The 20,061-nt window shown below is 39.3% G+C and overlaps 1 protein-coding gene across 2 annotated transcripts in view; it reads left to right on the forward strand.

The window, feature by feature from the left end:
- Positions 1 to 20,061, forward strand: part of Nsun6 (NOP2/Sun RNA methyltransferase 6) — a 49,191-nt gene that overhangs the window by 18,640 nt on the left and 10,490 nt on the right. For both annotated transcript variants that reach the window (XR_015046565.1, XM_021153385.3), the window contains exons 7-9: positions 1,034 to 1,153; positions 11,966 to 12,110; positions 15,554 to 15,702. Coding sequence is in view for 1 of the 2 variants with exons in the window: in XM_021153385.3 (XP_021009044.1) it covers positions 1,034 to 1,153; positions 11,966 to 12,110; positions 15,554 to 15,702 (414 nt within the window). In the remaining variant the exon portion in view is untranslated. The remainder of the gene's footprint in view (positions 1 to 1,033; positions 1,154 to 11,965; positions 12,111 to 15,553; positions 15,703 to 20,061) is intronic.

The raw sequence follows: 20,061 nt of genomic DNA on the forward strand, positions 1-20,061 counted from the left end.
AGACGTCTGAAAGAGACGGGTGCCCTGAAAACAACTCATAAATCCTTTTTGCTCTCAGGGAATTGTCAGTAGCCATTTCTTTGAAAGCTGAGAAACGGATGGAATTGTACCTTGTTGAGGCAGGGTCTCGCTTGTTTTTGGCTTTTTCCTGCCTCCTGAGCTGCTGGATAGCTCTCCTGTCTCTACCTCCCGTCTTTCCTGGGGAAAGCTGGGGTATTGTAGATAGAGCTTTTAAATGTGGGTTTCATGGCAGGCTTTCCTTTGATCCACTAGAGAGATGAGTGAATGCCACATCACTTTGAGGTTAAAAGTCACTCTCATAATTTTTCAAAATACCTTTCAAAATAGGAGAAAATGTAAAGTATGCAAGGTAAGATTCTTGGTCCTTCAGTAGCTTGTGCCAGTGGTAGCTTGTTTTAAAGTTCCGTGTTAAACTGCTGCTTTGTATTTATTTTCTCAAGCCTGCAACACTGGCTTATATCTTAATTAAATGGATACTGTTGTTCTTATTAAAGGTGTGTGTGTGTTTGCATACGTGTCACTGCATGTGTGCTTAGCTCAGAGACAGCTTGTGGTAGTTCTTTTCCTTTACCATGTAGGTCCAGAGATTAAAATCAAGTTGCCAGGTTGGACAGTAAGTGAGCCACTGAGCCATCCCACCAACCATGGTACAGTTTCCTGACTGGTGTTCAGTAACTGACTTATGAAGAAGGTACAACTAAAGCATTTACATTTTGAAGACGTATCAGCTATGCATAAGAGCTTGGTAGACGCTATCCCCTTTCGATCCTTTTGATAATTGAAGTCACTTTAGAGAGGCAGTGAGGAATTGCTAGGGAGCCTGGACTCTGTGTGCCTTTAGATGCCTCTTTCCTGGCCTTACTCTGAAAGAACCATCATCTTCTAAATCTCTGTCCTTCACTTCTTCCAACATTAAATGTGGAAAATGTTATGTTTTGTTTATTGAGTTGAAAGGCTATATTATCAAGACTCATTTTTTTTCTTTTTCTTTTCCTTTTTCTTTTTCTTATAGAATTTACCATCTACAGTTGTAGCTCATGTTCTTGATCCTCAACCTGGAGAGAAGATTCTAGATATGTGTGCAGCCCCTGGGGGCAAAACTACACATACTGCAGCACTGATGCAGGACAAGGTAAGATGTCTTCATGGCAGGCTCCTCTCAGACAGTTCCCATGGCCACTGACAGTCACATAGGAAGTTCGGGTGTTTCACTGAAAAACTCCACCTCGGATTACACAGTCAATTCAGGTGGCTGTCATTTATGGGGCCTACCTCAAGAGATTGCCAGTTTGCTAATGAAACTCTAGACTTGTTCCCTTATAGGATTATTTAGCTGAAATACTTAAGAGATGTTTTCTTGTTCTTAATTTTGAGATTTTAAATTTGGATGGGCTACTAAGGTATAAACCACCACTAAAAATTAATTTTAGAGAATGTTATCAGTGTGCCACCATCTCTATGGTCTATAGGTACACATACAATAAACATATAAACATCCCTGTGGACTTTCCCTTGTGTATCTAGAAAAGGATGTAGTTTTGACAGTGTTTCTATATCACAAATATGAGTTTGTTCCTGGGTAACTTCACCCAATTTTTACTGCATTTTTCTCTTTAAGTATAAATATGCCAAAGAGCTTTCTTTTATCATGGACTGGTTTTATCTGTGTCCAAAACTCATTAATGTTGTAATCATTTTTTTTCAATTGAAGAAACCAGGCCATTTGTTGCTATCTTTTCTGTTTCAAGCTTTATAATACTGAATGTTTGCTAAAATTTAACCTGCAGAGAACAGGGCAGTGCAGTGCCGCAGAGACAAGAACGACACAGACACCAAGACGGGTCACGCAGCTTCTGCAGCTTCCTCTTTACTTGTGGCTCTTTACTTGCAGCTCTTTTCCTTCCTCAGCTTTTTTTTACTTAGGGCAAGGGCTATACTTATACAGTAGCGGCAACTGACCTCATCTCGGTCCACACCACCTCATCCAATCAGAATCACACACACTCCAGGCACGAGCTCAGGTTGGTCACAGATAGGCTGACAGATCCGGATCACGAGGAATAATCTAACTTGGCAGGCAGCTTACACATGCAGTTTCACTGCGCATGTTCGGACAAGGCAGTAAAACATGTGGATTTCACGGGGCCTGGCAATGGGCCAGGGTGCCATCTTGGCCCATGCGGCTGCACCTGCTTCCAGCAGTGCAGTGATGTGGAATTCAGGGTGTATAGATGCTTTTTATGATGTTTGTATGCTCATGAGGATATTTAAATGAGAAATTGATAACACTGGGGAGAGAGAATAATGACTGAATAGGAGAGATGGGCCAGAAAATGATGTGTAGGAGGTGTGATGTGGTTGCATGAAACAGTTTACCCTGGATACAGGAACGAAGGCTACACGTGAATGCTGTTGGATTGGAATATATGCTGTAGTACATGCTGGGAGTCTCTCCCTTGTTTCAGTCTTCTTAATAAACAGGAAGCAAAAAGAACAGATACAGAGGAGAGAGAGAGAGCAAGAATTTTGAGATATGAAATAACAGCCTAGAAAGTTGACTCCAAAATGAGGTATGGACATGTCCAGTTTTTACTAAGTGGTCATGAATGTATCCATCAGAACTTTATCGTGGGTAGTCCATGTGATTTTATGATTTTTGGCTGTGTAGGGCTGTGTAGGGGTGGGTGAAAAATGACAAAGAGCTGACTTTGCTACGGCAGAGCTTGTAAATATGCACCCAGAAGCATGCTGTGTGTATAGTTAGGATGGACAGAAAGGGGTGACAGCATTATGCTTCTCCCCATGGGGTGTCCAGGCACTGATATGCAGTGATACTGCTCTCTTAGACGATGTTCAATGAAACAGGCACTCTCTATTGGGGGGAGGTGTAACAAGAGGTATATAAATGTTGGGGTACTGGTTTCCGAAGTGTACACTATTGACCGGGACTCACGTGCTAGGAATGCTTTATTTGCAGTAAGAGAGACCCCAGGTGCTTAAACCTGTAATTTGGCCTAGAGGGAAGTGAGGTCTACCAGAAGAAGGGAGGTGGGGTTAGTGGGGCTATGTGCCCTGGGGCATGCAGGCTGACAATGGGGAGAGAGGGATCTTACTCCTGCTGGCCTCAAGATGTGATTGTCTGGGTTTGGATACTTCTCCATCTTGCTCTTCCAGGCCTGTTCCCTGGGTGCACTTGCCAAGATGATAAATGCAATACTTCAGGGACAGAGGCATGGTGACAGCTGGCAGGTCAAGGATTAATTTATGGAGTATTTATATTTAATGTACATACCTTTTCAGTTTACTCAGAATGTAGATGTGATTACTAATGAAAATGTTATGGTCTGCCTGTAATTTATAATACATTGATAGTTTTTGTCAAAAGTAAGTTGCTTAGGGTGGGTGCAATGCTGAGGGTTGAAACCAGTGCCTTTGTACAAGCTAGGCAGGTGCACTTCTCACGGAGCTGGACTCCCCAGGAGTCTTACTGTAGTAAAACAAGGCTTTACACAGAGTCAATATTTATGGTCTTATGATGCTATTTAAAAACACAATGCCTTGGTGGTGTACAACTAAACATTTGTTAAGCTGAGGCAGGCTAGAGGATTTGTGCTGCTCTGAATGCACTGGTACAGCTGCAGATAAGCTGATGTTTCTGGTAATGCCGTGCAGATTCATTCACTTGGGTTTGTATGGTTTTTACTTATCTAAAATGATCGCTACTGAGACAGCTGGGATGCTCTGCCTCTCTGGTCTCTGTTTCTTTCTCTTGCTAGTACCTGAAGACCAGCTCAGCAAAGGGCAGTAGTTGAGGCTGTTGTCAATTACCCAGTTTTATGTATCTTCTCACATCCCATTTACCATCTTGCTGTTAGCCAAGAATAGCCACTTGGCCTAGTCCTACAGTGGTAGGTTGTTGGATACTTCAGGCTTGCTGTAGCTTTTGATTCTTTTTTGTTATGTGTTAAACAAGCATATAAATTTAGCTTCTAGACTAGTGCAGTTGTGAAAGAGCTCACAGCTAGGGGAATTCACTCTCTGCAGTTTAGCTGAACCTCATTTGCCTCTTTTCCCTACTTTTCCTGTTCAGCTCACCTTACATGTCAAGGTTTTGCCTGTCCAACCTGTTTGTCAAGTTGTTGGATTTCTTAAAGCCCTGATGGTATCAAGTTACATGACCAGAAAGCTCATGTATTATAGTTTTGACGCAAATGATATGTACAGGTGATATATACATTTTTTAAAAAATAAGAAAATATTCAGAAGAGTAGATCTACCATGTAAAGACTGTAACTTCATAGTGTGTTTCAAATATCACCCACATGTCTCAGTATATTCTTAAAACTCTGACCATGTGACTTTGACTTAAGTCTGACCTAAGTAAGATATTTTAAGTTAATTTCATTATGACATTTCCATACATATTTGTCATTATACTTTGTTTCTCTTCATCTCCCTCATCATTGCTCTTCCCACCTCTCATGGTGGGCTCCCTTCTCCCCCACAAATCATCTGTGTACATGTCATTTGATTTCCATTACTATTGTCCATGCCTCCCGTTTTCTTTAGGATTGTTTTCTCTGTTCTTATGGTCCCCTTCTACTTCTATGATGCACACAGGCATGCATGTGCACACACACACACACACACATTAGTATATGGGAGAATCTATACAATACTTGCATTTTTGAATCTGACTTGTTTTGCTTACACAGTGATCTCTGGTTCTGTCCATTTTCTTGCAAATGTCATTCAAATTTCTTTGCATGTATTTTCAAGAAAATACATTTGTCTGTGTTTATCAGAGAAATTGCCTATAGTTTTCTTTGTTGTGGTCATACCTGGTTTTGGTATAAGGGCATTATTGGGTTCAAGAGTGAGTTTGAAGAGTTTCCGTAATGGTGACATTAGCTCTTCTTTAAAAGCTTGGTAGAGGTCAGTGTGAAGCTTTCCAGTTCTGGGTGTTTCTTTGTTCAGTCTTCTTAATGCTTTTCATTCTTCCTGGTTGTTATGGATCTGTTTACGTTAATTTTAGTAGATCTTATATGTTAGAAATTTATTCATTCAGTCTAGATTTGCTAATCTTTTGGAACATAATGAGCTATATCTCACCGGCATCTGATATAACATCCTTAATTTTTTCTATTTCTAAGTTTATTAATTTTGGAGGTGCTTGTTTTAGGTACAAGTTTATAAGTCTTATTCACCTTTTAAGCAACTTTTGGTTGAATATATGTATTATTGTTTGAGACTACATTTGACTGATTCTTGCTTTTATTATTTCTTGGTTTTGTGCTGAACATTTCCTTACATTCTTGAGATCATAAGAAGCATCATAAGGTTATGTGTTTGAGAACTGATTTTTTTTTCTTAAAAAAAAAAGCTAAGAACTCAACAACAACAACAAAAAGCTTAAAAAATACCCTCAAAGTCTGTACCTGGAGCCAATCCTGTGCCACAGTGCTCCATACCCAAATACTATCAGGAGAGAGCAGATCTCCCAAATGTGCAGACACGCCTGTGAACACAGGTAAGAGCACCACTTCTGCTCAAATTCTTGGGCCAAGAGGACACAGGAACCTCGAAGCAGCCTGGGACAGGATCCTCTGGTTTTCCTCTGCACCAGAAGCTAACCCTGTGCCACAGCTCTCCATACCCAAATTCCTCCCAGAGAGAGGGTCTCCCAGGAGTACTGACATACAGGCTTACAGGAGAGACAAGCCTCTGTCAGAGACAGCAAGTCCAGGTAACACCAGAAATAACCAGATGGTGAGAGGCAAGGGCATGTACGTAAGCCACAGAAACCAAGGCTACTTGACATCATCAGAACCCAGTTTTCCCACCACAGCAAGTCCTGGATGCCCCAGCACACTCTGATTTAAAATCACATCTCATGGTGATGATAGAGGACTTTAAGAAGGGCATAAATAACTCCCTTAACACAGGTAAACAGCTAGAAGCACTTAAAGAGGAAACACAAAAATCCCTTAATGAATTACAGGAAAACAAAACCAAACAGGTGAAGGAATTGAACAAAACCATCCAGGATCTAAAAATGGAAGTAGAAATAATAAAGAAATCACAAAGGGAGACAACTCTGGAGAGAAAAGACCTAGAAAAGGAATCAGGAATCATCACCAACAGAATACAAGAGATAGAAGAGAAAAATTTTGGTTGGAAACAAAAAGTTGAAAATAATAATAAATAATAATAATAAAAACAGATAGAAGAGAGAATCTCAGGTGCAGAAGGCAGAAGATACCATAGAAAATATTGACACAACAGTCAAAGAAAATACAAAATGGAAAAAAAAGCTCCTAACCCAAAACATCCAGGAAATTCAGGACACAATGAGAAAACTAAACCGAAGGATAATAGGTATAGAAGAGAGTGAAGATTCCCAACTTAAAGGGCCAGTATATATCTTCAACAAAATTATATGAGAAACCTTTCCTAACCTAAAGAAAGAGATGCCCATGAACATACAAGAAGACTACAGAACTCCTAAGAGACTGGACCAAATCAGAAATTCCTCCCATCAAATAGTAATCAAAATACCAAATTCATTAAACAAAGAAAATTAAAAGCAGTAAGGGAAAAATTCAAGTAACATATAAAGAAAGGCAGACCTATTAGAATTATAGCAAACTTCTCACCAAAGACTATGAAAGCTAGAAGGTCCTGGGCAGATATCATACAGACCCTAAGACAACACAAATGCCAGCCCAGGCTACTATACCCAGCAAAATTCTCAATTACCATAGATGGAGAAACCAAGATGTTCCATGACAAAAACCAAATTTACTCAGTATCTTTCCACAAATCCAGATAAGAAGGATAAAAGATGGAAAATGCCAATCCAAGGAGGGAAAAATCAAGAAAGTAGTCTTCTTTCAAAAACTCAAAAGAAGATAGCCACACAAACATAAAAATAACATCAAAAATAACAGAAAGCAACAATCACTATTCCTAATATCTCTTAACATTCATGGGCTCAATTCTCCAATAAAAAGACATAGACTAACAGACTGGATACATAACAGGACCCAGCATTTTGCTGTATATAGGAAATGCACCTCAGTGTCAAAGATAGACACTACCTCAGAGTGAAGGGCTGGAAAACAATTTTCCAAACAAATGATCCCAAGAAACAAAATAGAGTAGCCATTCTAATATTGTATAAAATCACTTTCAACTAAAAGTTATCAAAAAGGATAAGGAAGGGCAATTCATACTCATCAAAGGAAGAAGAATTCTCAGTTCTGAACATCTATGCTCTAAATGCAAGGCACCAACATTCATAAAAGAAACTTTACCAAAGCTGAAAGCACACATTGCACCTCACATAATAATAGTGGGAGACTTCAACACCTCACTCTCATTAATGGACAGATCATGGAAACACAAACTAAACAGAGACACAGTGTAACTAACAGAAGTTATTTGCCACACGGATTTAACAGATATCTATAGAACATTTCATCCTAAAACAGAAAAATATACCTTCTCCTCACGGTACCTTCTCCAAAACTGACCATATAATTGATCCCAAAACTAGTCTCAACAGATACAAGAAGATTGAAATAATCCCATGCATGCTGTCAGATCACCACGGACTAAGGCTGGTCTTCAATACCAACAAAAACAATGGAAAACACATACACCTGGAAGCTGAACAATGTCCCATTCAATAATAACTTGTTCAAGGACAAATAAAGAAAGAAATTAAAGACTTCAGAATGTAATGAAAATGAAGGCACAACATACCCAATCTTATGGGACACAAAGCAGTGGCAAGAGGAAAACTCAGCTCTGAGTGCCTCCAAACTGTAGAGCTTTACTAGCATCTTGACAGTACATCTGAAAGCTCTAGAACAAAAAGAAGTAAATACACCCAAGAGGAGTAGAAGGCAGGAAATAATCAAACTCAGAGCTGAAATCAACCAAGTAGAAACAAAAAGAAGTATACAAAGAATCAACCAAACCAGGAGGTGGTTCTTTGAGAAAATCAACAAGATACATAAACCGGTTCTTATGCAGGCTAACCAGAGGGTGCAGGGATGGTATCCAAAGTAACAAAATCAGAAATGAAAACGGAGATATAACAGAAACTGAGGAAATTAAAAAAAAATCATCAGCTCCTACTACAAAAACCTATATTCAGCCAGGTGGTGGTGGTGTACGCCTTTAATCCCAGCACTTGGGAGACAGAGGCAGATGGATTTCTTAGTTCGAGGCCAGCCTGGTCTACAGAGTGAGTTCCATGACAGCCAGGGCTATACAGAGAAACCCTGTCTCAAAAAACAAAACAACACAAACAAACAAACAAACAAAAGCCTATATTCAACAAAACTGGAAAATCTGGATGAAATGGACAATTTTCTAGACAGATACCAAATACAAAAGTTAAATCAGGATTAGATAAAGCATCTAAAGAGTCCCATAACCGCTACTGAAATAGAAGCAGTCATTAAAATTCTCCCAACCTAAAAAAGTTCAGGACCAAATGGGTTTTGGGCAGAATTCTATCAGACCTTCAAACAAGACCTAATACTGGAACTCTTCAAACTGTTTCACCAAATAGAAACAGAAGGAACACTATCCAATTCATTCTATGAAGCCACAGTTATGCTGCGTATTCTCCTTTGGAGATGCAATGGTTTCTGTCTGATCAGGAACTTGTCACAATTTCCTTTCATAGAGTATTTCATAAGAGACTTTTCCTACTTCTATCATGTTTAATTTTCCTAATAGATTTTAAAAACTGTTTGAATGCATATTACTTTTAGCTTCAGAAACTATAATGTATATTTAAGAGGCATTTTACTATTATAAATTATTCTGATGACTTAAAAAAACCCTCAAAACAAACAAAACGAAACAACAACAAAAACAAGTTCCTTTTTCATAGAGCTTGCTTAACTATATTCTAGATGTTGTGATAGATTTTTTTGTAATTAAAAAAGAATTCCTCGATTTTTTCAATGATTGATAAATACATTTTTTTTCAGTTTCCATATATGTGAGTAGATTCTCTAATTGCTCTTACTGATTTTAGCTCTATTATAGTACAGTCTGAAAAGTTACAAGAAATTATTTACGTTGTTTTACATTTTTTAAAACTTGACTGTGGTTTAGAATATATTCGATCTTAGAGAAGATTCATAGGTAAATGAATATTTTGTTATGTGGTGGATGGGGTATTTTTGCAGGCACTGTGAAGTGAAATTCATTCCGTTTCTGGTTTATTTGTTGATTGTTAGTTTGGATGATTTATCCAAAAACATCAATAAGACACTGAAGTCTTCCACAGCTGTTATATTGTGGCTTGTGTAGCCTATATGCCTAATAATAAGATGGTCTAAAGGCCAAATTAGATAGAGGGAAGCTAAGTAGTAAAAATGGGAAACATAAATTCTTATTTTTAAAAAGGTAAAGGAAAAGTGTTCGTGTAATCATCAGCTTACTTAATAACCAGTGCCCCCTGATGTGGCTGGTGGAAAAGAACACTAGGCAGGGTTGGAGGAGTTTCAACAAAGCTGAGGCTGAGATAAGCTTATTCTAAGCAATCAGGCATTTTATACCATTAGCAAAGCAGAATACGTTGGTGGGCGCCAGGATAATGGTGGTTGCATGCTAGATAGGGCTTACAAGATTAATATCTAAAACTAATTGCTTTATCAAACTTGTACGTGCTTTGCTAACATCTAGGGACAGAGAAGCACAAGTATTGGGAATCCTTCACAGGCTGAGGCAGTGCCTCGGATTGTAAGGAGCTGAAAGGCACACGGTGCCCAGGATCCATAGACTCTAATCTGAAAAAACTATAACATATATCTCTCGTGGCAGCTAGACCAGTCCAACGTCATGGTTCTCTGCATGTTAGTAAGAGGAAAATTTGAGGAGGCCCTGGGACAAAAAAGAATAAAAGATAATAAAATGAATTTTTCTACTAATAAAAAATGCATTAAAACATTAAATTTATGAAGGGATATAAAAAAAACATGAAATGCTTTACAACACAGTAAAGTAAAAATACCGCTAAAGATGTGTGCTAAAAAGAAAAAAAGGGAGGTGTGGCGAGAAGATGAGGTGCTGGAGCAGCTTCTGTTGGTGTCCTTGACACAGACATTCTGGGCAGTGGGCAGCTGAGATGAGTCTGGCCACTTGTCTTTCTGGCGGTTTATGCTGGTGTTGGACCTGTATTGGCTCCTGGCTCACACCTGACTGTCATGATTTTAGTAGCTTTCCTTTGCATTCCAGGGACCTCAGATGTCCACACTTAGTTTTACAGTCAACATGAAAAGCTCCACTCTCCTCAAAAGCTCTGCATTTTATTCTTTATTGCTCTCCCAATACACAGAAACTATAGAAAAAAACCACAGCCCCAAGATTTGTACAGTAGGGGAAGATGTCTTCATATTTGTGAAGCCTCCTGAGTCATGATTCCCTGCACTCCAGAGCTCTTGGGGCTTTGAAATGTCCTCTTTGGGACTCTACAACACTGATGGGTGCTAGAGCTACCTCTGACCCCAGGCTCAGTCCTCCAGATACTAGTGCTATTCCCAGTCAGTAAGGTAGTGAAGAGGCTATGGGCATGCCCTTTCTGACTTGAGTTGAGCTTCCTCCAGCCTGAACTTTTCAATCAGTGCCTGCTCCTCCTGCCCCGCCACCAGACCTGTAGCAGTTTCCATTTAAGTTCCCTGACTTACGCTCCTTGCCTATTCTCCACCCTCAAGGTAGTTAGTTCATTGTAAATAATAACATCCCTCTTGAGATAGCACCTAATGAGTCCTAGGGAGTGACAACTGGGAATCTCCTCCATTGCTGACCTCCAGAGGTGCTATTTCAATATAACCTGTGTTCCTGTCATTGCCTCTGTGGCTCTGACCTTCCTCCTGTTTCATTTTTGGAGAACTCTTTTGCTTTACTGGCTGTCTTAGTTAAAGGCTCTATTGCTATGATGAGATACCATATGACAACTCTCATAAAGGAAAGCATCCACCTGGGGCTGGCTTATAGTTCAGAGGTTTAGTCTATTATCATTATGGCAGAAAGCATGATGGCATGCAGGTAGCCATGGTGGTGGAGAGGAGTGAAGAGTTTTGTATCTGGATTACAGACACAGGCAGCAGGAAGAGAAAGTGAGCCACTGGGCCTGGCTGGGCCTGGCTGGGCCTTGTGAAACCTTAAATACAACCCCCTAGCACCTCCAGCAAGGCCTCATGTCCTAATCCTTTGAAATAATGCCACTCCCTGTGAGTCTCTGGGAGCGGTTCTCATTCAAACTACTCCACTTTCCATAACTGGGTCACACTCCTCTGCGCTCAGTTGTTACCTGATCCTGGTGTCCTTTAGTAGCATTTGAACTTTATGCCTTTCCAAAGCATTTTGCTTTGACGCACAAAGGATTGGAGTCATGACATATCATTTTGGTTATCGTAGTTCAAATAATTTTGTGTACTGTTAAAATTATAAGACAAGGATCAGTTTTTACAGATACTCATTTCTGCATAACTACTTGAGGCTAGATATTTCATAGAGGAAGCACATGTTCTTTCATAGGAGATGATGTGATGTTGATGTCACTCGAGATTGATGTTGTTATGTTTACCTTCAAGAGTGTTTCTAAGTTTCTTGAAAATACTGCAAATAACTTTTTTAAGTTTTGATTTATATAGACTAGGTTGAAGAACAATTGGCAGGAATGTGTTTAAAGAAAAGACAAGATACTTAAGGAATTAATATTTCAGTGCTGGGAACTGACTCGAGGAAACCCTCTATCTCTGAGCTATACTTCTCATCCAATGGAAATTTGGAGTACATTTGGTTAATGAATTCAGGCATGGGTGGGAGGAAACCAAAAATGCACCATTTACGCTGGTCTTTTGTATTACTGACTTTCATAACTGCTTTGGATTTACACTCCATTTTCATTTTTTAGGGAGAAGTAATAGCATTGGACAAAATATTGACAAAAGTGAACAAACTGAAGCAGAATGCTTCATTATTAGGGCTTCATTCTATCCGGGCATTTTGCTTTGATGCAACAAAGGCGCTTAAGCTTGATACTACCGATGGCATAGAAGGTAACCTGAGTTTGCTTTTCTTATTCTGTGTTTTCTGTTCTCATAATTACATGTACCCATTGGATCTTGATACAGGTATGAAAGTGAAATGACAAGAAAGTAATTACGGTAATGTGTTAGTGTTTATGTAATGTTTAATGTAATGTCTATATTAATGCTTTCATATGTTAACATTTGATGGCAAGACACTCAAAATTTACTCTTGACAGCTTTGAAATGCAATATGTATTATTACTAAGTATAGAATCCCACTGTGTACTAGAGTTCAAAACCTTACTCTTCCTGTCAAGGTACACTTTGTAACTTTTCCATAGTATTACCCTGTCCTTTCTTGCCATTCATAATCACTGTCTCTATCTGCTTCAATATGTTCTACTTTTTAGCTTCCAGATATAACTGTTTTGGGTGGCTTGGCTTATTTTCACTTGACATAGTATCTTCTGAATTCTCCCATGCTGTTGCAAGTGTCAAGATTTCTTCTGAAGGCTGAATACTGTGTACATGTCCTGCATTTTTTCATATCATTCCTTGTTAGTAGACACTTGAGTTGATTGTGTAGCATCACTGTTTTAAGTAGTGTTGAAGTGAACATGAGAGCAAAGTTATCTGTGACAACTGCTCCTATTCATGTACACCCATTGACATGTATGACTGCTGCATCACACAGCTCTTTTATTATTTACTGTGTGAAGAACCATACCGTTCTCACTCATGGTTGCAATTTTGTTCTTACATGGTACACATGTGTTCTCTCTTCATCCATGCTCTCACCAGAGTATTTTTTGTTCTTGTCTTGATAACTGTTCTTGTCTCCTCACAAGGGCTAGATTGTATGTCTTGTGTTTCTCATTGCATTTTCTTGTACATTTGTTGTAGTGAGCATCTCCTTCCTACACCACTACCCACATCATCCTTTGAAGAGCAGTAAATGCTAATCTAAATCCTTCACTCTTTGGGTTGTGTTTTAGTTGCTGTGATAAACACCTGTCAAAAGCAACCTAAGGAAAGGATCTTTTTGCCTCACAGTGTCAAGGTGCACCTGTTTTACTGACCTTCCCATCGTAGGGAACTCGGTGTTAATATCCTCTTGGTCATGGTGGGGAAGATGTATGTGATGTCGAGTGCTTTTCTCTCGCTGTTGTAGGAGGAGCATGAGAAAATGGTCACATTGCATCATAGGAGGCAGAGACGACAGCTGCTGCTCACTTCTTTGTCCTCTTTGTTTTCAGGACTTCAGCTTGTAGAATGAGGCTGCCTGGTTTGGCATAGGTCGCCTCTCTAGTCAAAGGTCTCTGGAAATGCCTCCACACATACTCTCACTGACACCTCCAGAGGTGTGTTTCTTAAGTGACCTCAAATCCACTGAAGTTACAGTGACGAGTCATTACAGCAGTGACTAGCTGGATTTGTATCTTTGGCTTTTAGTTTACACTGTCTTTTGTCTGAAATATTTAATTCATTTTTTCCAGTAAATAACTGAATGGTGAAGCCTTGCTTGAGCCATTTGTTCCATATTTTCTTAGTGATGTATAGATGTGTTATTCTCCTGTGCTGTTGTCTTCTTTTGAATTAGCTGTGTTTATATTGTGCTGTGTTTTTAATCTGTTTATCCACTATACATTTTGGTAACCCAACTTACCAACCTTACTGCCAAACATATCCATCACAAGCCATTTGAAGCTAATAATGACTGAATTTATGATTAAAAATCCAAAAGGTTTTCTTAATTCCCCATTTTATTTTGTTTTGTTTTATTTCTATATTGTTTATCCCTAAACTAATTATTGTATCTTGCTGGTTTTGCTGCCATGAATGAGATGTCCCCCACAGTCTCAGGCATTTGAGCTCTCTATTTTCCTTTGTGCCCTGGGAACATCTTTTGTTTTGATCTTTTTTAAACAGTATATCAATAGCTAACTTAGTATAACTTTAAATTACCAAGAGATAGTTCAGTACAAACAGAGGAAGAGCAAGGTGATAGACACTTGTAGGCTGTAAAGCAGAGGAAGGCTCTGTGTACCTAGAACTGCCGGCTGCTGGAAGGAGCACAGATTAGCTGCTGCAGGCAGCTCTACAGAGCAGACTCGACACAACAGGTGGATCCTGGGCTTGGACATGCGCCTGGAATATCACCTGCCCAGGGCTCTGGCTACTCCAGTCTGTACCTTACGGGAAAAGATGGAAACTGCTGGGTAAAAGAGGCTATGAAGGTTGTGACTGGAAGAGCTCATGAAGAGGAGAAAGTCTGTTCTCTGTCCCTGTTGTCTTCCTTTCCCCACCCCAGCAAGTATGATGGTAGTTCACACCCTTTTTCTATGACTTCACACTGGAAAGGATGAAAGAAAAACTTTTAATATGTGACATTTATATAAGCAGGTTAAAAAACTAAACCTAAGAAAATATTGTGGAAAATATTCAAAGAATATTGTAGGAAAGGTTCAAATCTTCTATGTACAACAGCTGTCCTGTTCATTAAGAAAGGCAGTGGTTTCAACAGGGAAAGGCTACACAAGGGTTGTACCTACTTAAAAGAAAAACACCATTGTTCAATAAAATAAAACACCATTTTGACGAGCTTTTGGGGAAGCAGGTGCACACATTCATGATAAGGACAGTATAGACTATAGTATACTCTCTCTGTTGTTGGGGGGTTACCAGTATGCATCAAAAAATAAAGATTTCTTTGAAAAGTATTTTTCCATGACAGTAAATGAAATAGGGGGAAAAGGTTCTATATGGAAGTGGGCCAAGTTGAAAATGGCTTGTGTCTTAATGTCCTAAAAAGATAAAAACAGAAGGTAATTGTGGGTTTAAATAAAAGTTTCAGTAACAATGCCAAGCTTGCAGGTAAAGAACACAAGTACAAGGAGACCAGTTTCACAACTTTCCCCAATAACACCAAACATCAGAAATCACTCATAAACGCACAAGGGAAACTTGATAATGAGTCATAGTGGACAGTAGCCACACACATTGCTGTAAAACCGGAAGACTAACAAATGGCAGCCAGAACCAGCATGTTTGACTGGAGCCTGACCGACTCTGGCTTTTCAGGAGCAGCCAGCAAGGAGGGGCGCGGGGAGAGTTACCAGGGGGGTCATTTCTTTGATGATTGTTGAGTAGATCTATTACTAGGCATTGATTCTGGAGCAGTGTGGCTTCTGACATGGAGTTGAAAGTCTTACTGCTCTGGTATGGCTTTGTGTTATATTAACAGAACCCATCTATAACAACTGCATTCTGATGTTCTTACAAAGTCAAATCTGTATGAAGAATAAGCATTCTTAGCTTAGCCAAGCACTTGCTTAAAGGGAAAAACGACTTCTCATTATTTACTATGTTGGATTGTGATGGTAATTTTTCATTTTGCTTATATCTCAAGAGTGTTCTGTTATAGATCTATATGTCAGATGACAGATAATGTTTCGAATTGTATTTTATAGGGGGACCTCCATTCTTACCAGAATCTTTTGACCGAATTATCCTTGATGCACCCTGCAGTGGAATGGGACAGAGGCCAAATATGGCTTGTACTTGGACTTTAAAGGAAGTGACATCCTATCAGCCACTACAGCGAAAACTCCTTCATGTGGTATGTGACGCTCCTTTGCTGTAAAGAAACTGTTGCTAGTTCAGTGTTCCATCGACCAAGACTATTGTGTGTAGCAGCACCATTTACTATGGCCAAAGGGTGGAGACAGTCAGGAGTCATAGACAAAAACTGTGTACATAAGCTTTGGTATGGCCACTTGGAATATTTATTCAGCCTTAAAAAGGAGTGCTACAATATGAATGGCCCTTGGAGACTTTATGTTAAGTGAAGTACACCAGACAAAAGAAACCATTTTTGTATGATATCAATTACAAAGTAATTAGAATAGGCAAATTCCTAGGACTAGAAGAAAGTGAAAGAAAAGGAGTTGGGATGCTTGCACAAATCAACTCTTAATGTCATCAAGTCATTTAGTTAACATGATATCATTTATGTTAACTTTTTGCTACAGACAAGGAAGAGATTAGGAATACTTAGTGTTTTGTTTTGTGTGGCTTTAGTTTTTTTTGAGACAGGCTCTCACTATGTCCTAAGCTGGGCACAAGCTCTCAATATTTTTCTCTCAGCCTCATAATGGCTGTGATGCTTTGTGTGCATCACCAAACCTACTTATGGCTTTAAACACAAGAGGCTTTACTTTATGTTGGCTCATCCTTTAAAATACACAGCTGCCTATAGGATGTTTGAGACATGTAGTTAGTCATAAACTTCCTACCCCTTAAGTGAAAGTAAAACAACAACAACAAAAGCTTACTTCACTAAGTAATTCATGCATCATTGCTAATTGATGTAAAGAATTCAGTATGAATAAATTACTCTTTACTCTTCCTGGCTTAATTTAGTTATCAGATTAGAAAGTCATAAGTCTTATAGGGTAGCACATTATTAAAGTAGGCATGATAACATCTGGAATATAGAGATATCGTAACAACTGAAAACTTAATTGATTTAGTACATTATGAATAGGATATTTGAGAATTCTTGTTGTTCTGTTAAACTTAGTAGATTTCAAAGCAAGAAGTACTTCTATTTTATTTTAAATTCAATTTTCCTATTTATAAAAAATGTATGAAGAAATGATGTCCAGGTATATGCTTACTGGTCTGTATATGCACCACCTGCACGCGGGAGTCTACATAAGCCTGAAGAAGGCCTCTGTAACTGGAGTCAGAGGTGATGGATGGGTGCTGAGAACTGAACCTGAGTCCTGTGCGAGAACAGTAAGCACTCTCAACTGAGGAGCCACCTTTTCAGGCCCAATACAATGGGATAAATACATTTTGGGATAAATGGATTCATTATTTCTTCCCTTTCCTCCAATGAGAATATATAAACAGCAACAATTAATGTCCTGTAATTACTCAGTCTCTAAGGTTGCCTTTGAGGACATTTCTGCGCATTATCTCTTGCTGCCTACTTTCATATACAAAGGAAGCCTGGGCTGTGTATTATTTAAGTACTTCCAAAATCATCATCAAAGAACATGTATTTGTCATGAAAGCGCCAAATGGCACAAAGGACTCTTTCCAGATGAAATGCACTTTGCCCTGAGGATAAAATTAATTTACTGCTTTATTGCTTTTTCCTTCTGTCGTTGTTTTTAGGTCACAGTGAAAATTGAAATTCAGAAAGGATACTGAGAGTAGATAGATGATTTCAGTGCAGAGGGCCATCTGTGAGGGAGCCCGTAGAGAGCAGAGGTCCCCTGTGCCATGGCTAGAGGATCAGTACTGAGGGAGGATCTGAGAGCAGGTGTATGAGGCATGGCTAAACACTGAGAATCTGAGCTTTAGGATCTGACCTGCCTCCATCTGAGCCACGACTCCTCTACAGTAGTGGCTCTAGGTATATTGATTTCCATTTGGAACAATGGAGAGCACAACAGTGTCTGTTTGGAATGGCTCATTGAAACAGTAGCCTGGAATCATGGCTGTTAAGGATTCTTTGTAAAAGTCCATGTGAAAGTCCAGCACAGTAGCTGGCACAAAGTCACAATGTTTACCTTAGTGGGTTTTTTTATTCTATTGTTAGAGATTTTATTTTTGAAATAGATGTATCAACTATTATTACTACCAAATGTGTATAAAACATTCATTTTATTTATTCATTTATTCTTTTATTAAAAATTTTTAAATTGTTTTATGTATTTACACTCCAGTAGTCCCCTTCCCCTTTCAGTCCCCTCTTCCACAGTTCCTCATCCCATTCCTCCTCCCCCTTGCCTCTGAGAGGGTGCTCTTTCCCTCCACCAGGCCTCCCCTTTCCCTGGGACCTTAAATCTCTTGAGGATTAGACACTCTTCTCCCACTGAGGCCAGACCAGGCAGTCCTCTGCTATATATGTGCCAGGGCCCCGGACCAGCCCATGAATGTTGTCTGGTTGGTGGTTTATAAATAGCTCAGAGATCTCAGGGGTCTGGGTTAGGTGAGACTGCCGACCTTCCTATGGTCTTCTTCCTCAGCTTCTTCTATCTGTCCCCTAATTCAACTTCAGTCCAAAGGTCAAGTGTAAGTATCTGAGTCTGTCTCAGTCAGCTGCTGGTAGGGCCTCTCAGAGTACAGCCATGCTAGGCTCCTGTCTGTAAGCACATCATAACATCAGTAATAGTGTCAGGTCTTGGTGCCCCCTGCTGCCATGAGGTGGATCCCAAGTTGGGCCAGTCACTGGATGCCTTTCCTTCATTCTCTTCTCATTTTTCTCCCTGCAGTTCTTTTAGATAGGAGCAGTTCTGGGTCAGAAAATTTGACTTTGGGTTATCTATCTACTGGAGGTAGACTCTGAGTTTCCTCTTCTCATTGTTAGGCATTTTGGCTAAGGTCACTTGATTGAGTCCTGGGAGTTTATCACCTCCAGGATCTCTGGTACTTTCTCAAAGGTCCTCCCATTTCCCACCCTGGAGGCTACATATTTCCATTAATTCTCCAGGCCCTCTGGGTTTTGCCCCTTTGCCCCCCCCCTCCCAATTTCTGATCCAGTTACCCTTTAACCCTTCCCCTTCCTTCTCCCATCCAGGCCCCTCCCTCTCTCTGCTTCCCATGATTATTTTGTTTGTTTCTATTTCTTTAAGGCACGAGGATGAATCGTGATTTTTTTTTTGAGATCTTTTTACTAAAATTATTTATTTTTAAAAATTATTTTTAGATTTTTAATGTTTTTAATTAGATATTTTCTTTATTTACATTTCAAATGTTATCCTTTTTCCTGGTCTCCCCCTCGGAAACCCACTATTTCATCTTCCCTCCCCCTGCTTCTATGAGTGTGTTCCTCCACCTACCCACCATCTCCCACCTCCCCGTCTTCAGGTCCCCTACACTGGAGCATCTATCGAGCCTTCAGAGGACCTAGGACCTTTCCTCCCATTGATGCATGACAATATGGTATTCGAAGTTCTAGCTAGAGCAATTAGACAACAAAAGGAGGTCAAAAGGATACAAATTGGAAAGGAAAAAGTCAAAATATCACTATTTGCAGATGATATGGTCATATACTTCAGTAACCACAAAAATTCCACTAGAGAACTTCTAAAGCTGATAAACAACTTCAGAAAAGTAGCTGGATGTAAAATTAACTCAAACAAAAAAGTAGCCTTCCTCTACTCAAAGGATAAACAGGCTGAAAAAGAAATTAGGAAAACAACACCTTCACAATAGTGACAAATAATATAATAAACCTTGGTGTGACTCTAACCAAGCAAGTGAAAGGTCTGTATGACAAGAACTACAAGTCTCTTAAGAAATAAATCTAAGATCTCAGAAAATGGAAAGATCATCCATGCTCATGGATTGGCAGGATTAACATAGTAAAAATGGCCATCCCGCTGAGAGCAATCTACAGATTCAATGCAATCCCCATCAAAATTCCAAATCAATTCTTCAGAGAGTTAGAAAGAGCAATTTTCACATTCATTTGGAATAACAAAAAAATCCAGAATAGCGAAAACTATTCTCAACAATAAAAGAACTTCTGGGGGAATCAGAATCCCAGACCTCAAGATGTATTATTACAGAGGAATAGTGATAGAAACTGTATGGTATTCATACAGAGACAGGCAGGTAGATCAATGGAATAGAATTGAAGACCCAGAAGTGAACCCACACATATATGGTCACTTGATATTTGACAAAGGAGGTAAAACCATTCAGTGGGAAAAAGACAGCAGTTTTTTTTTTTTTTTTAGTTTTAACACATAGGCGTTTATTCCTGGACAACAAAATAAGTCCTAAAAGCCATGCTTGTGGAAATGCAAGGCAATTTCAATCAGTGTCAAGTTTACATTTCCTGTTCATCTCAAGCAGTCACTGTAGTTTCCCACTGAATTGGCTAAGTAAGGCTCATTCACTGTTCTCATGATTATGACACTGGTGGTCACTCTTAAGGTAGTGTGCTGTTGTTAGTCCA

Source organism: Mus caroli, unplaced genomic scaffold, assembly GCF_978045245.1.
Source record: "Mus caroli unplaced genomic scaffold, Mus_caroli_1 scaffold_2, whole genome shotgun sequence".
In the NCBI taxonomy this organism is placed as follows: domain Eukaryota; kingdom Metazoa; phylum Chordata; class Mammalia; order Rodentia; family Muridae; genus Mus; species Mus caroli.